Source organism: Taudactylus pleione, unplaced genomic scaffold (assembly GCF_031769625.1).
Source record: "Taudactylus pleione unplaced genomic scaffold, aTauple2 ptg000019l, whole genome shotgun sequence".
Lineage (NCBI taxonomy): Eukaryota > Metazoa > Chordata > Amphibia > Anura > Myobatrachidae > Taudactylus > Taudactylus pleione.
In genome coordinates this window covers 13734871-13753799 of record NW_028284421.1, presented here as the reverse complement: position 1 = coordinate 13753799, position 18929 = coordinate 13734871, and the positions used below count along the sequence as shown (strand labels likewise).

The window sequence follows — 18929 nt, the reverse complement described above, 5'->3', positions numbered from 1 at the left end:
TTACAAGCATATAGTAATATACATTATTATGATCATGATATTATTAGTATTATTAGTACATCAATCCAGGATGATGCTATTTTCATGTTAGGTATTTAATATATACTATACTATAATGCAGTCCTGTCCACTCCCCACCTACCATTACAAAAATAAATCCTATAGTGTACTTTAAAATAAAAGGGGGGGGGGGTGTAATGGTGATGACTCATCCCCATCATTGCACACAGTCACACACAATACTGGGCATGGCCACACCACAACCCCCGCTGCAGATGCCACCTCGCAGCTACCTTCTAATCCTTAGCACTTCTCAGGCTTATGTGATGTATTCAATGGATAATGAGGAGTATAACCTTAGGATATTAGGTTTAGTTTGGGTTTTGGCATTAGGGATAAGGTATTAGGGTTGGTGTATCAGTTTGGGTTAGGGTATTAGGGTCAGGTTAGGTGTTTGAGTTGGGGTATTAGAGATGGGTTGGGGTAGGGTTTAGCGGTTAGGGTATTAGGGTTAGAGGTTATGGTTAGGGTCAGGTTTGAGTTTAGGGTTGAGTTAGGGTCAGGATTAGGGTAGAGATGCTTTGCATGAATCAGGAATGCAAATAAAGTGCTATGGATTGTTTGAGGCAGGGGGGCCCCAAAATGGTATCTTGCCTAGGGCCCCATGAGGTCTAAATCCTGCTCTGGATGCCGCGCGTATGCACGTAGCATCCATTCGGTGCAAGGAGAAGGCTGGGGGCAGCCCAGCTACTGAAGGCGTGCTGGGCTCGCCCCAGCCTGATGTTAAATGGGAGGCATGCCATACGGACATGCCCCCAATTAGCATAATTTAGGGGCCGTGGTTTATAGTACTTAGGCCACCCCCCTTTTTGGACGTAGGGTAAGGAGGCGTCGGAGTCCCTCTCTGCACAGGGTGCGGCTCTTCCTCGAGCCAGGCGTGCAGTCTGCGAGTCGTGATTGGCTCACAGTTGGTGCCGAAACCAAATTGCCACGCTTCTCAATGGCCCCCAGTCCGTGAGCGTGCAGCTCGTGGCTGGTGCCAGATGTCACCTCCTGTCCCAGCGGCAGCCGCTGCTCTGCTGGGTACACATCTCACCAGGCTGCAGGACTTCCGGTGCTGGGATCACACACTTGATCCAAGCACTGGTTGCTACAGTGGAACACATCTCCACACTGTACATTGCCCTGGCCGGTGGGGTCCCCTCTGCTGGCTCCCACAGCACGTGTCCTGCTCGCCTGCCCTCGTTATGCCACTGTTGCAGATAAATATTCTCATCAAATGTAATGGTCTGCCTCCTACAAAACAAAATGTGTCATACAAAGGGGTATATTTATTATAATGTATATTACGGCAATAAGGATTCTTTTTACACTTAAAAAAGCGTTAGTATATGGGCTCCGATAAGAGCCCATCCCGGCTTGCGGTAAGAAGTAAAGTGCTCACATATCACTTAACTTGCACCTCTGGGCAACGGGCAGCAAATGCTCATATGTGGTTTTCCCGATGCGCATGCGCAATGTGTAAAAGGACGAGATGTGCATTTAAATCACCTGCAATATCCCTCTCCAGCAAGGCTGCTCCTTTGCAGTTAATGGGCTAAGGCCATCTGAAGATCACAAAAGCTTTGCATTTACGATTACCCATACAGTGTACTTACTGCCTTGCCCTACCGTACATGCTGTCACATAACAACACAATCCTCTCACACAAAAACAGATTTAAGGCAAGTTACTTTTGACTCAAATACATTTTATTGATATGTTTATTAGTCAAAAACTACTAATATTTTCTACAAATTCAATTTGTATTATATTATATCATATTATATTATATTGTTATTATATCTCACAGTAGTGGGGCATTATCCCATATATTTTTTGATCCAATTCATAATATTGAAGCAATGTATCTATTTGAGATCCTTTCTTAAGTCAGATCAGAGTTAACTTGATACCAGTGGTAAACAATCTGACCTTTCGGTAATGCTTTCCAAATCATATTAAGGGGGATTACACAAGCACAGAATAATCTATGTTATTATCATGCATCTCTTTGCACAGAGACCCTATATACATTTTGCCACCAACCGGCATTTTTTCCAAGGTTTAAACATTTTCCTTATAGGTTGACAGAATGAACACTACAAGTAAATTAACATTTTAAAATTTTAAAGTATCAAAAGAAGCATTCATTTTCTAAGATAATCATGACAAGTGTCTCATTGTATGCTTTGAAACCTTCTGGTGTCTGATGGATTCTTATTGGATCCTGAAGTCCCATGACTAGGTTGCCAATGTATTTCTGTTTCTGGTTTGAATGAGTCTGAGCTGCTTTGCTCTCAAAATACACTGCCTAATTTGTACTATAAACACTATAAAATAACAATGTACAGTGTATATACCTCAATGCATGTGGGTAAAGGCTTTAATAGGTTTAGAATTGTATACCCTGTGGTGAAAAACTACATGGATAGCGTTGCAGGCCTGGCAGCAGGGAGGTAGAAAGGAGACACTTATACCTGGACTTGTGTCCCCCTTGCCTGTTGCCTCTGCTGTATTCAGCAGGGCACAGTCAGAGACAGAGTGAGAGAGGGAGGCCCGGCAGCAGCAGCTCGGTACAATAAAGTTTTTTTGGTGCTGGTGCAGTGCGCATGACGTCACGCCACTAGGTCAGAGAAGAGCCAGTCCCGACGAGCCTTTAGAGAAGAGGAACAGCAGGCAGCAGATAAGTGTTGGCTAGGGTAGAAAGACACATTTCAGGTGGTGGTTAGGGGAGCTGAAATGATGCGGTTCAGACGGTGGTTGGGGGGGCTGGAGCTGAAGTGGCAGTGGCAGATGGAGATGAAGACACAGGGCTGGGGCTGTAAGACACAGGGGCTTGGGCTCTGAGACACCGGGTGGGGTTAGGCTATGAGACACGAGGTGGGCGGATGAGGCTGTGAGACACAGGGGCTGGGGTGAGACTTAGAGACGCAGGAGCTAGGTTTGAGGCTGAGATACACAGGGGCTGGGGTGAGGCTGAAAGACACAGGGTCTGAGGGACAGGCTAAGAGGCACAGGGGCTGTGGTGATGCTGAGAGACACAGAGGCTGGGGTGAGGCTGAGAGACACAGGGTGGGGCAGTGAAACTAAGAGAGGGGTGGGAAATGAAGCTGAGAGATGGGTGAGGAATGAAGATGAGCGAAATGGGTTGGATGATAATGATTCCGAGAGACACAGGGGAGATGAGTGGATGGTTGGAGATAGAGAGACATAGGGGGAAGAGGCTGGAGACACATGTATGGTGCTGGACAGGGCCGGTTTTATGACTACGCATGGTACGCGCCCGCGTAAGACGCCACACAGTGAAGGGCGCCGCGGCCGCGACCATGCTGATTTATTAATTCACTAATTTAGCCAGCAGAGGAGAGGGCTGACCGCGGGCAGACTGTGTCACTATCACACAGCTGCCCCGCGGTTCTACTGGGCGGCCGTCTGATGGTGAGTATGCGGCGTGACGTCATGACGTCACGCCGCAAGGTCGCAGGTCGCACGCTAGGGCGGGAGCGCGTTGTTCACCGAGTGCTGAAGGGGAGCGCGGTGGTAAAGGCTAGAGCGGGACTCGGGAGAACAGTGCTGAACAAGGCTGGGACCTGGAGCGCGGTGGGTGGTGAAGGCTAGGGGGGGACTCGGGAGCGCGGTGCTGAAGGCTGGGACGGGAGCCGCGGCCCGTGCTTGGATAGGTGTCAGACAGTCGGGACTTGGGAGTAGTTACATTGGCGCCACAGCGCCAGCGCCCATCTTACTTAAATCATTGTTCTGTGGGCTGGAGCGGCAGAACTGCCCTCCTGGGCCTCCAGGCGCCGTCACCAGGATTCGGGCAGGGTATCTAACCACATCCCTACTGGCCCAGTGCTACCTGGCTGGTAAGTTTATATAAAACTGTCAGTGTATCAGTGTCTGTGTCTGTGACAGACTGACAGTGACAGTGTCAGTGTGTGTGTTGCACTCCCAGAAAATTACTCTCATCAAGTGATGAGGTACTGGCCTGGCCCTGGGGCAGGGCTTAAACCTGCATATGGTGTTGACTTATAGATTATATATCTATAAGTGTATATATAATATATTACCAAATATAAGTTGACCCCCTAGGCTATCATATAGCTATATCTATCCATAGGGCTTAAACATGGTAATGGTGTGGTTTTATAGATAAATAGCTATAGAAATATATGCTAGCTATATCTATAAAATCACACCATTGGCATGTTTAAGCCCTATAGATAGATATAGCTATATGATAGGTGGCTAGAGGCATATTCAACATAGATATATCTACATCTGTAGATTTAGCTGTAGTGAGGCCATGCCCCATCTGGGATATAACAAAAATGCGAGATAAACACTGGTGTGACAAACTCAGCCGCCCTTACTGCACCTGCAGGCAACACTCGGCTGCCATGACAAGTCCTATTGGCTATGTTAATTGTGGCCATAAAATAGTTTCTATCACTTAAATAAGCATTGATCGATGTTTGCTACCTACATATATTTATGATGAACCCCATAATGCCTACAGGATTAAATATGTTTATGCAACTTAAAGACATACTCATAGATATAGCTTTACCTACAGCAGTCAGCTGTACAGCTATATCTGTTGATACTGTAGCCTATAGCTATATACACATTTATATCTACAGCTATAGCTATATCTATCTACAGATATATCCAGGACCAGATTAACGTCTGTGGGGGCCCCTATCAATATGAAAAAAAATATATATATTTGTATATATATATATATATATATATATATATATATACACAAATACACACAAACTGAGTGTATATTGCAAATATATTTACTTATGGAAAACAAAGAGACTTGGATATTTGGAGTGGCCATGTCCATTTTGAGATATATATAGCTATATATTTATGGACTCATGTGTGTAAATATATATATATATATACATACAAACACTCAGTATTTAAGTGTGTGTGTGTGTGTAATGTATATATTATATATATATAATATATATATGTATATATTTCCTGAAATTTGATTGGGAGAGAGGGGAAGCGAGCTACCTAGCTGTCAGTTCCCTAGTTCAGCTCATTACTCTGTTACAATAGTCGCACAGCTGTGCTCCACTTTTTGGGGAATTCTGAGGACGAGCCACAGAGGAACTGAGTATAATGGTGCCTTTGGGCGTCCGACTCTGCTCTTCTCTGTGTTGCAGCTTTGTCTCTGGTTCGACCAGATACTGTGTCGCAGATAACGTCTTCATCTCACGAGACTCTGACTGTGGTGTGGTGAAGCTCCTCGGCTAAGCACCTGTAGAGGACCAGAGCGGAGACAGCTAAATGCTGTACTCTGATTTTATATATTATATGTGGGGAGTATGGGGAAATTTGGGGAGATGTATTATTGTGCAGCTATAATGCTTCCTGCTTCACCTCTTTAACGAGGAAAGCAGGAAGTACCAACGATCAGATCTAATTACATCTCATCAGCCGAAGCAAGGGAGTGATAACTCCCCCCTCTGGCGTTCCCAGCTAGAGGACACAGGGCATCAGCCTAGTGCAAATACACTGTGTCTCAGTCCTGGTTGGCTCCACTGAGCATGCATACCGCGATGGCTGCAGCTGGTGGAACAGTCAGGCTGACCGTTCATACTTAGCCCAGTCTATCGGCACTGCTATCTTGTAAATAGCAGCACCGATAATGACATAGCGTCTCTATCATTTACCGGCCAGTACCCCAATCATACATGGGGCAGAACCGGTATCAGCGCACATAACATGTGCTGATGCCACTGTGGCGATTCATACATATGCCCCAGTCTGTGGGGACCCCAGGTAAGTGTTTTTTTTTATTTTTATTACGTTTATCTCTACTGGGGGGGCTACTACTGGGGGCACTACAAGGGGGGCTACTACCGGGGGCACTACAAAGGGGGGCTACTACTGGGGGCACTACAAGGGTGGATTACTGCTGGGGGCACTATAAGGGGGGCTACTACTGGGGCACTACTACTAGGGGCACTGCATAAGGGGTACCACTACTGGGGGCCCTATATTAGGGGCTTACTACCGGGGGCACTGTAAAAGGGGCACTGCAAAGGGGGGCGCCAAAAAATATACTCGCTTACCAAAAACTTTGGGCTAAGGCCAGCCCTGGTGCTGGAGCAACACAGGCGAGAATGAGGCTGCAGAGACATGGGTTGAGGCTGGTGCAACACAGGCAGGGAAGAGGCTGGAGAGACATGGAGGGATATGATTGAAAGACACAGTTGGGGATGAGGCTGAAGAGACAGTTGGGGATTAGCCAATGGCCGACCTGCATGTATCTACTGGGAGTGGATAAGGGGCACCAAAACCATGAGTGTGCGGGGGCCCCAAGATTTCTGTTGTCAGCCCTGTAGCCTTGGATAAGGTAAGAGTGTGGTGTTCATTTACTTTACTGGATATCATGATCAGTTTTTTTTTTCAGTAAATGAAGAAAGTGTTCAATGATTGTGTTTTTACAGTTTATTGTTGTTTATTCCTTAAAACCAAGGCTACTTTATGTTTATTTATACCAAATGGAAAAAACATAACATAGGAAAATTCAATTGTTTTTGTACGCCCATCAGGCATGGATGCATGATTTCTGCTCGCACCTTCCTGAGGTAGCGAGCAGAAATCGTAGAAAGTCCCTCTTTTTTACACCAAAAATGTTGTGTGCGTGTGCTAAGCAAGACTTTAGATGGGTTTAGCTGCTTTATGCAGCTAAATCTGGTCTATTTGGGAGCAACATGTGCGAAAAATTAAAACAGTTGAATATCACCCCATCAGTTTAGACAGGTGATTGGGCGCACAAAAACAACTGAATTTTCCCTTGTGAATTCAGGTGAGAACTCTAATGAAGAGAATATAAATGGAGGTCAACACATGGTCAAAACTTTATATTAACAACTATGTTATTGTAGAATATAAGGGAGAGTTTTATCCAGGAAAAGTGAAATATAAAATCCATAACTAAGTGGAAGTGAGCACCATGACCATGTCGGGTTTGACTTGTTGGAAATGGCCTGAGAAAGAGGAACGAATGTGGTACGACAGTAACATGGTGAAGGAAAAAATAATTGTTCCAGATATTACTGGTTCAAGGGATATGGATTATAAAGTGTTCCAGAAAAACTTAAATATAGGCAAAAAAGATGTTTAACAGCATGTAAACATCAAATTTTCTTTTTCTTCAATTATTATTAATCTACTTGTAGTATCTTGTACTTCGATTTAACATACCATTGAAGTAAATTGACCTGTTGCCTTTGTTATATTAAAGTAAGTTGCATTGTTCATGCACTGGTCTTGCATGTTCATTTGCTGGCTTTGTGTGTTCAGTTACTAGTCATTTCTGCAGCTCTCCTGTTTCTTGGTTGTAAAATTCTATTACTGCAATCTTTAAACCACAATTTCTTTAAAAAGTAGATATAATAATAATGATGGTACATAAATCAAACTACAATCTGTTGTGTTAGCTACATACATCGTCATCTTAAACAAGAGAATTTCCTCAAATGTTCATTCACTGGACGATTTACCCTAAAACAATATCTTTCCTCTTAATGTGTATATAATATTTAGCCCTAATTTAATATAATAAAATTTAATAAGAATATTACTTGTGCATTTAAAAAAAAAGTTACATGTAAATATAATTAAAAAAAACAATAGATTCAATGAATGTATATAATCAATTTTACCAATATTTACCATGATGAGTATTACATTGGAAGAATACAAAAATATTATTTTATTTTCCAGATTTCGTACTTAGGATATTTGCTGTTATTTAATTATATAATTTTGGTGAAGATGGAGCGATGGCCTTCATTGCAGGAATGGATTGTCATTTCCTACATCCTAACTCTTGGACTAGAGAAAGTGAGAGAGGTGAGAACTCTTTTATTGTTTTTCTTTAATAAAAAGAATTTCACCTAAAGGGCATATTTATCACTTATGAATTGTAAATTTTTTATTGCTGTCATCTGAAGATGGCCTTAGCTGCAGGGACCAAGCATTTCAAAGCTTGATAAATCTGGCAGCCTGTGGATGCTTTTGCTGTTGGAAATGGAGGGACCACGGTAAATATCGACGATATCTGCTGTGGTCCCTCCATGTTAAATCTAGGGGAAACGTAATATTTGCGGGTACTGGTTTTCAGGGGAATTTCCACAAATATTATTTGATATATAGGCCAGTGGTTCCCAAACTGTGCGCCGCGGCACCCTGGAGTGCCTCAGGACACTTGTAGGGGAGCCTCAGGCTGGTGGTCCAGCACCAAATCAAATTATTTATGGTCAATGTAATGTAAATATGTGGACAAGCAGAAGCACAAACCTGTCCACCACCACATAACTGCACCTAAGGATGACAGGTCAGCACAATTTACTTCACTTTACTACTTCACTGTATTTTTTTCTGAATTTCTTAATTACATACTTTTGGCTTAGGGGTGCCGTGAAAACAATGCTGATGCACTAGGGCGCCGTGATTCAAAAAAGTTTTGGAACCACTGATATAGACCTTTAAGTGAGAAAAAAACAATATTACAACAAAAAGATACACTGCTTATAAAAAAAGTATGACAAAAAGTTTGTCTTAAAATTATTTTACATACAAACATGCCTTTGTCAAAAGGTTCACAGTCCGCACAGGATATGAGAAATAAGTTTTAAGTTGATTATGGGGAACAGAGGAAACTAATCACCGTACAGATCAAAAAGATCTGTATATGAGGATAATCGGATAATATGTATGCTATAGCCACCCAAATAATTCAAAGTAACTGTTAGTATTCACTGATAGATAATGGTGGTGGTGCTACCCAGAGTTGTAATATAGTTGAGAAAAAGGAGGTATTGGCTGCTGAAGGAACCAAGTACAGAACTCTGTAAAGGGTGCACTATTATAGCTGAGAATAAGTAATTGTAGTTAACACATAACTTTTAATGAATTGAAAAAAGTCATTTAAAAACGACTAACATAGACATCAGAAAAGATGTATAATAAGGGTGAATGAAGAGTGTCAGAGAGTAAGGGAAGAACGGAAACTAGATTAAGACAACCCAGAATTCTTAGTGAAGGCGAAATATAGAGAAAAGTTTATATCACAGAAAACAACATAAAACATGTACGACAATCATAAAAAACACCAGGTATTAGCATAATAGGAATAATTACTCAATTGTATACCTTATGATATCAAATTGAGGCACAAAATACAATAAAATTAGTAACAAAGAAAAAAAGTAAAAGGAAGGGGATAGAAGATCTGCATATGGACTCTGCTGTTCCTCCTCTTGCTGATCGCAGAGAAGGCGTGAGAGATCCAATAGTGCAGTCACCCCTAGAAACAACAGTAAACAATGGTTACCTTCTTCAACCCTAATTTCTGCTTTTAATTGTCTTGCCAAAGGTTATTGGACAAATAATGAGAGAATTATTAGGCTGGTATCGGAACCACTGAGAGGGTATAGTATCAGAAGATAAATACAATGTACCACAAAAAATATCAAGATCAGTGCTTTGCTTTTGTAGTATCAACCCAAATTATACTTTGGGGCTTTTTTGCTTTTGTTTTTTTAAATGTGATACTCTACCCAAAATTACAAAAAAATATGTGTGGGTTTTCAAAACAGCAAAAAGCAGGATTCTACACATAGGTTTTCATAATAAAACTACAATTGAAAATATTAATGTGTTTTAGGTTTTATTTTTTTACTAGTTTGAATTAGAGATGAGCTGTTCGGATTCTGTGGAATCCGAACCGCTCCGAACATTGGGGATCCGAGTCCACCCGAACCCTGTTCGGGTGTTCACTGCCTGACTCGGATCCCCGTTCGGGGCCGAACGGCGGCCGCCTGATGTCGGATTCTCACTAGAGAATCCGACATCAGGTCTCCTATTGTGTAGGGCAGAGCGCTGTGATAGCGCTCTACCCTACACAGATACAAACACACAGCCGCCAGCGGCAGCTGTGTGTTTGTTACAGCAGCCAATGAGAGTCACACAGACTCTCATTGGCTGCTGCACGGAGGGATCCGGCTGGAGCTCACACATGAGCTCCGTCTTCCGGCTCCCTCCGCAGTGTGTGACAGGCTCAGCAGAGCCGACGGCGCGGGAGCGGGGAATCAGGAATCAGGTAAGTTTTTTTTTTTTTTTAACTTGTGAAAGTTGTGAAAGGACCGGGGGCGCTACTGAGGGGGGTCTGCTACTGGGGGGGTCTGCTACTGGGGGGGGCTGCTACTGGGGGGGCTATACTACTGGGGGGGTCTGCTACTGGGGGGGCTATACAACTGGGTGGGTCTGCTACTGGGCGTCCATACTACTGAGGGGCCTGCTACTGGGGGGGGCTATACTACTGGGGGGGGTCCGCTACTGGGGGGGCCATACTACTGAGGGGCCTGCTACTGGGGGGGCCATACTACTGTGGGGGCATACTACTGGGGGGCTTACTACTACTGGGGGGCCATACAACAGGGGGGGCCATACTACAGGGGGGCTACTACTGGGGCAGCCTACTACTGAGGGGGGCCTGCTACTGGGGCAGCCTACTACTGGGGGGGCCATACTACTGGGGGGGCCATACTACTGGGGGGGCTGCTAATGGGGGCATACTACTGGGGGGGGCTGCTAATGGGGGGCATACTACTGGGGGGGCCTGCTAATGGGGGGCATACTACTGGGTGGCATGCTAATGGGGGGCATACTACTGGGGGGCCTGCTAATGGGGGGCATACTACTGGGTGGCATGCTAATGGGGGGCATACTACTGGGGGGCATACTACTGGGGGCACTGTATAGGGGACCCTACTACTAAGGGGACTGCATAGGGGGCACCACTGCTGGGGGCATTGTGTAAGGGACACCGCTACTGTGGGCATTGTGTAAAAGGGGCACTACTGTGGGCATTGTGTAAAAGGGGCACTACTGTGTGTCGTAACATAAATAAGAGACACTACTTTATGGTGTAATGTGAATCAGGCCCTATGTGCGGTGTAATGTGAATAAGATTGTGCACTGTGACTCTTTGGGCCGTAGCCCACTATGTAAACAAGTACTGTGACTCTGCTGGCCGTACCCACTGGGTGGGTGCACTACTTTTCATTTCTGCCACTGCTGTGTGGCAATGTGTCATAGATGTGCTTTATACTGTGGTGTCTGTGTCATTGTGCCGCTGCTTTGTCGCTTAGTAACCAGTCAGCTCACTGCAACCTTTGGCCAATAATGTTGAAAACAATATTATAAGCTGTGATATGGTCTAAATTGACTGGAAATTAATGTTATTGAGGTTAATAATACTCTAGGAAGAAAAAAAAGACCAATTTATGTGATTTTAGCTTTTTTGTCAATTTTTGTAAAAAAAATCCAAATCCAAATCCAAATCCAAAGCCAGTCACCGCAGTTTGGCAAATCCAAATCCAAATCCAAAGCCGGACGACGAATTAGAACCAAATCCAAATCCGGCAAAAATGGTCCGGCGCACATCCCTAGTTTGAATGACATACATAAAATGTGCACAATAACATGGTAACCCAACAAGGCACACCAATTTGAAAAGTAGACAACCTAATGCATCAAGTTCAGTGAGTCTCTGTCAGCCGGGATTGGAGAGATCTGGACTCTATAACCTACCCCATTCCTGGAAAGTTTAATTTTCTGTGTAAGTAGTCTTGTGATCACCACATAATACTAGTAGGGATAATCCTCTTTCAAATGAGGTATTGACATAGAACATCTAACCCCCATCCATGGCTGCTTAATGCTTTCTTTAATGCAGGGTGTTAATGTCTGGTGATCATGTCATCCATGTGGGGCACCAGTGTAGTAAAAATTGGTTTGAGCTCATTTCCCTTTAAATTGGACAGCCTAGAAAAAGGTTAGATGTGAATTCTTAGGCTGTCGGCAGTGGGTAGCACTTTAATTTCCAGATCTCTTCTTATAGGAAACAGTCACAGAAGGAGAAAGAGACTGATAATGACAGTTGTTGCAGAAAAAGAGAGGTGAAATGCATCTGCCACTCAGAACTACAGCTTTTATTTTACATAAATTATACTGTTTTGCACTGTTTAATTTGGTACAATAGTGATTTAAATGAACTATTGGTGCAGTGTAATTATGTTTTAGGTTTGAATTAACATTATGCTACTTTGTCTTTATCTGCAGATTTTAATGTCTGAACCAGGAAAACTAAGCCAGAAAGTGAAGGTTTGGTTACAAGAATATTGGAATATCACTGATCTTGTGGCTATTTCAGTGTTTATAATTGGAGCAATTCTTCGACTGCAGAATCAGCCATATATGGGTTATGGTAGAGTTATTTACTGTGTTGATATCATCTTTTGGTATATTCGAGTCCTGGATATTTTTGGAGTCAACAAATACCTTGGACCATATGTCATGATGATTGGAAAAATGGTAATTGCATGCAAAGATTAATTAAAGCAAGTGACTTTAGGCCTTTATTATTTACACTATAGATGGTAGTGTAATACTGCATTATAGAGTATTGTCATACATGGAACAGCAAGAAAAGGTGAATTCAGCATTTTAATTTCCTTTGGCCATGGGCTAAGAAAGCTTAGAACTAAGAGAACTAAGTTTTTGTAATTTGCATAAGTCTTGGCATAGGTCTAGTGATTCGGTCTTCAAGTTCTACTTTGCTTTACTGCTCTGAGGTACGGCCATCCCGCACTGTATTTGTAAATTGCATTTAGAGGAATTTATAGTCTATACACAAAGATGGAATGATGATGGTCAATTCATTGTGAATTCTGGGGTGAAAAATAATTAATTGGGGAACTCAAATTCTACTGGGGACACTCAAGGTCAAATAAAAGTGAAACGCGTAGAATGGTCCTAGCAGTCTCCAGAATAGTTATGATAATTTTACTCATTTATAGATTTTATAGTCAACATTCCCCATCAATGCCCTTTACTAATATATTGGTTCATGATAACAATTGTGTCCATCTACCTCATGGTGAATAAACTATTATAACATTACATTGTTTTTTGTTTTTTTTTGTGTTTGATTAGTTTTTTTATGTGTGGATCTCTACTGTACATTGTCCACTTATTACAAGCACATGCATCATGTGAAGGCTTTTTTCATTTTGTTATTTTGTAGATGATTGACATGCTGTATTTCGTGATCATCATGCTGGTGGTATTAATGAGCTTTGGAGTGGCTCGGCAGGCCATTTTGCATCCTGATGAGGAGCCATCATGGAGGCTGGCCCGCAACATCTTTTACATGCCATACTGGATGATATACGGAGAGGTGTTTGCAGACCAGATAGACCGTAAGACTAGAGTTCATAGTAAGATTTTGTTTCCTGTTTCACAGGCAGATGATCAATCTAAATGAACAGATTACCTGCTTTCATTTGAAATACATAACCTGCAATGTGCATATTTTATTTATTGACATCTGCATCTTAGCTTGAAATGAAATATTTTAGATAAATGACTGCACCTGATTTTGCAGCTATGGGGCCTCATTCCCAAAGTGCAAAACAGTGAAGGCGCAGCACAAAACCTTTTTTAGTCAATCGATGCTCCTTAATTTGCTGAAGTGCAATTGGTCCAAGTGCCATGGGTCTATAGGGCAAGGTGTTGTCATTTGTGGAGGAGCGGAATTTTACACAGGCAGAGTGTTAATTGCAAAGTATTGAGTAGACCAGCAGTGTACCTAGTTTTGTGGAGCAGTGTTGAAACCTTACATGCAATGAAGAAATGGATAGAGAACAAGTTGAGGGACATTCCTGGCTGTGTCAAGGGACACATGACCAATCTGCAAAGACACTTAAAATTGCACCTTCATTTTGTTGGAAACCTTTCTAAACTTTTAATGGCACCCATGATGCGACTCTTTACTCAGTAACGACAGTCACCTTGCTCTGTTAACTCACGCAGCCTTACATATAACTGGATGCACATGCACAGATTGAGGATCTTGGCTGGTCCAAAACAGGTTTTATGCTTGGGAAAATATGTCCAATTAAAAAATTGACTATCAATGCATCTCAATAAACCAATAACAGGACATGGAAAGTTGAAAGTAGAACCTGTCCTTAGTTCCTCCATTTCCGGTCCATTGTGCACTTTATTAAGAAACTTGTATGCTCTGTCAATCCATTTTTACATACAGGTTCATGGACTTTATGGGACAGTCCATTACTCCTGAATTCATCTTTCAAAATGAATGAGAGCTTGATATACAACTTGCTGTCGGCAGAAGCCCTAATTGTTCTATTTGTACCTCCCTGCTGTGGTTGGTGGAATATGTTGTTCCTGAGCTTTGGATCCAGAAATATTGTTTTTAATAATGTGTAGGAAATATGCTGTTGGACAATGACAAAAACACCAACCTAACAAGTGCTATAAGCCATGGGTCATTATTAGCAGGCATCACTTGTTCAATTGAGTGCTGCTGATTTCCAAGATATATGTAATCGTTTCAGTCCTCGCAGCCATGGGATATTATCTAAAAGACTCTGGGATGAAATATCTGTCACTGGGTTCATACGTCTGCAATGGATTGACCCAGTTCCCTGTTCTGCAGGCGTCGGGGGAATTGGGGAAATTCAACATGCTGGAAAACTTCAATTCACCGATCCCAACAAAAAAATGCTCAGGACCAGCAAGCCAAGCATTTTAACATGCTGTTTTTCCCCGATCCGCCAATGGATCGCCGATCAATGATGACCACTGACCGTCGGATCAGCAGAATGGAGAATTTGGGCTGTAGTTGTATGGCTCACATTAGAAGACATTTGTGCATGAGTTGGATGCATCTGCAGCCTCTGTTCTGTATGGCTGAGGCAGCCTGCATACTAGTTTATGCCAATGTGAGAATCCGCCTCTGTATACTAAAAATCTGTGTGACGGCAGGTGGAAGCTTATCCCGCCCACAGTTCTTATGTCTGCAGCCACAGCTGTCATCATTAGTATCAGGACTTACACCAGCCCCATGCCCCATGGTGGGTGGGTCCCATCGCTATTCACACTCTACGATTGAGTAAGGAAATTGGCTTAGACATCCATGACACTTCCATGAGTCAGAAGAGTTCTGTGTCGTCTGTCTACAGATGGATCAATGTGTACATTCTACTGCAGTAATGGTGCGTACACACTGGGCGATTAAAGTGGACGACTGAACGATAACGATATCGTTATCGTTCAGTCGTCCACTTTATCGTCCATTTTTAACACAAAAAAGATGAACGATGACGACGACGCGCGTTCCCGCGGGTCGTTCGTCATCCTCGTTCATCGGGCTGACATGCAGGCCAACCTGACGACCTCGTCAGGTTGCTGCATGTCAAGGAATGGGTGAGAGAGCCCGGCGCTGAACGATATCGCTAATGATATCGTTCAGCGGCTGTGCTCAATGTCATGAACGACATTGAGCACAGCCTGCCGGGGACACACTAGACGATATCGCTCAGGGAGCATATCGTCTAGTGTGTATGCACCATTAGTCCACGTGTGGATACCTGATCCGACGCATGCGCAGAAGCCAATTTCTTTCTTTGGTGCATACTGAAATCCACAAGAGTACTGCGCAATGATACTGGCCAGCTACTCAGATTCAGCCCTTGTACAGTATGTCAACTGTAGGGTTTTCATGTGGTTGCTTATAAAAAATACTTCAGCTACTGTAGAGGTATAAATGGTGAATTTTGGAGAAGTGCCTTGAATGTTCAAGATTTTGCCTTCATCAAATAATCTCTAAATTGTATGGGACTGCTTTATAAGATATGTCTGCATATTGAGATTCATTTAAATAAATGGTGTTATCAAGTTATAGAACCATAATGAATTTGAATAAGCCTGTATACAGTATATTTTATGCAAACGTACACTTGTACTAAAAATATTTAAATGTTACACTGACTCTAGTAGACATTAATTATGTAAATGTTATTAGGTTTACTTTCTTTCTTGGATAACATGGTGCAAACCCTTATGTGGCAATCATCATCCGCATAACAGTCAGTGGAACAGCGTAAAGCAAATCTTATAATAAATTAAATAAATGTTTTGATCTGTAGCTTTATAAAACAAATCACACTGCCCTGTTTTCCATAAACAAGATAGGCAATAAATTAAGCAATGTAGGCATGCTCACGAATATCTTGAGTAGTTTGTTTTATGTAGAGTTATGTTTACTAACAAATCGTACACCTTAAATATTTAACAATGGAAAGCCCAATGTGGATGTCCCAAGTTCTTAGAGTTGTCTTAGTAAAAATATTACAGAAGATTAAGCTTGATCATCTGCCAGACATCTATTTTACTGTAGATGCTTCCTCCACACATAAGTTTCAATTCTTTTCTATTTACAAATTCTCTAATAATGGATGACTTTGTGAAATTAAGTTGTAGTGCTTATAGCGAATTCACAAACTGTCATGGTGCGTACACATGGTACGATTTTAATGAATTATATGAACTATATTGATCAATGATAAATCGTTTATATCGTTAATTTTTAAGCAGCGAATGATAAACGAATGACTAACGATGCGCGTTCCCACATGGACGATAACAATGGTCGCCCATACATGGAGGCCACCTTGGACGATTTCAACATGATTTGCATGTTAAGAGATGACTTCACTGAAATATCTATCATGGATATCTATCAGTGTGTACACCCAAAATCGTTTGCCCTGCACTACAGAAAGTTGAAGGGAAATCTATCAGCGATATCGTTGGTTGTGCAGGTTGTACCGTATGTGTGCACCTTAACATGTTCATAAAAACATGAGACATAGAGGGTACTTGGGTCAGAATTTTTAGAAATAGTGTGATTCCCGTGATTTTGGCTACCTATTTAAAGCGTCAGTAATTTAAATGGCAAACCCAACCTGGTTTGTCTTTGAAATTATTGCTGCCATTACCCTATTACATAACCCCCATACTGTCTATAATTCACAATAAATTGATGCATTCTTATGAAGATCTCTTCAGTCCCCAAATTGTCTGCCTCCACTGTTGGTAAATAACACCAGGCAGAGGCTGCTCTGTTTCCTCTGTTGTGTTCCTAACCTTTGAAAAACATAATCTTAAGTATACTGCCTGTGCTAATGCTCCGAGGACTGAGGATTAAAGGCAAACAAAGGGGGGTTTCCAGTTGGCTGGAAACCCCCTCCCCAGTCCACACCATGGACCACAATAAAAATAGTAATATAATAGAATTTCACTAATACCATATGTTTTTCTCAGTATCACAAATGAAATAATCAGCACCACCTGTGGATCTTTTAAAATGAGTCAGCCAGCAACATCTGCGCACCAGTTAGGAGATCTGGAAAACATGCACTATTAGGGGTGTACTGCCATAGACCATCAATAGGGTTAAATATTAATACTGTATAATACACTATCCAGTGCATAACGAGACCAATATGTACATATATGTCCAGGGCAGTGCTAGGTTCTTCTGCTGCTCCCCCAGACTCCTGGTTTGCTCCCAATGCCCTGGAATGATGCCCACATGTGAAATAAAAACATTCAGCTCAGACAGGATTGCCCTACTGCCACATCTAATTGCATACTGTGATCACTGGTCCTGTATATGCTGGAATTATGACACACAATACACTTTGTATGACGCATATTAAAGCACCTTAAGTGCTAATTATGCCCTTTTTATGAATGGCCACACTCACTCTAAAATCAAACATTTGGAATCCCCCCTCCCCTCTATAAACTCTGCGTTTGCCACTGGGGAGTAAAGGGGGTGTTACACATGTGATTTGAACGCTGGCTCTTTTTCATCTGAAAAGGTATTCGTAATTCATAGCAGTCACATTGCTTGGTGCTAATGCATTGTAATACTAGAAAATGTTTTTCCGCTGTCACATGTGATTGATTTAGCTCTGAAAACCTTACATGCAGCATGGAATGTTCTGAGCGCTGTGAATGCTAATACTTTGCCATTATTCAAGTCGTCTGTGTGACACCAAAAGGCCCCATCACCAATTATTTTAGCTCTTCTGAACATATTTATATTCAAATGATTTTTACATACATCAGGAGCAGATTGCCATTTTGGTGCAGGAAAACACAGCAGAGAAGACTGAGATGTATTTGGTTACTGTACAAACTACAGATCAGCATCATTAAAGAATTGTTATTAGTGTGATAGCATGCCCAGGATAATAGTGATGCAATAGTTGTTGATAGATCGTTACTGGAGGTCATTGTTTTCGGTGGCTGTTACTTCTCTCGTGCTGACAGTGATCGGGTCCTGTTTCCCTCATCTCACAGAAGACGGGGGAGCAAGTGCGCTGTTATTTGCCACTTCATTTATAATCATTCTGGATAAAGTCCAACATCTGAGTAGATAGGCTGTACTTCTAATAATATAAATCTTGTTTGCCCAGACCTGCATTTAGATTATACAAAGCCTATCTCTGTTCTATTTCCCCATTGAATCCATTAATGATTTCTGTTGACACTTATAACAATTATTTTTATTGTGTATTAAATATTAATCCTTTGGCCATGGAGCAAACCAAACCATAGCTCATACATTAGAGGTTATCCAGTGAGTAATATCATTGTTTACTTATGCACATTAGCATCTGGAAAGATCTTTTCTGATGAAAATGTGTTTTGTGCAGCATTAACACTTTGTTTTTGCTGAGAACAAGTCTTACTAGTCCATGGCATCAAAGTGGTGAAGTCGTTCTCAATCTCTGCTAGCAAATATTTTTTATATTACCTCTTGGCTGAAAGGAAACCTTCATAAATTGTGTTGTCCCGCAGTCAGTGTCATGAAGGATTTGTTGTGCTTATATATATTTAAGCTATTAAGAACATCATAATTGATATTTCATACCTGCTAACATTTTCATTTAGAATACTTTGATAAATTG

General features: G+C 42.0%; 1 protein-coding gene across 1 annotated transcript in view; it reads left to right on the top strand.

Moving 5' to 3' along the window:
• Positions 1 to 18929, top strand: part of TRPM1 (transient receptor potential cation channel subfamily M member 1) — a 109766-nt gene that overhangs the window by 71136 nt on the left and 19701 nt on the right. Inside the window, exons 20-22 of the mRNA XM_088445553.1 lie at positions 7798 to 7926; positions 12202 to 12453; positions 13166 to 13340. Of these exons, the coding sequence (XP_088301679.1) occupies positions 7798 to 7926; positions 12202 to 12453; positions 13166 to 13340 (556 nt within the window). The remainder of the gene's footprint in view (positions 1 to 7797; positions 7927 to 12201; positions 12454 to 13165; positions 13341 to 18929) is intronic.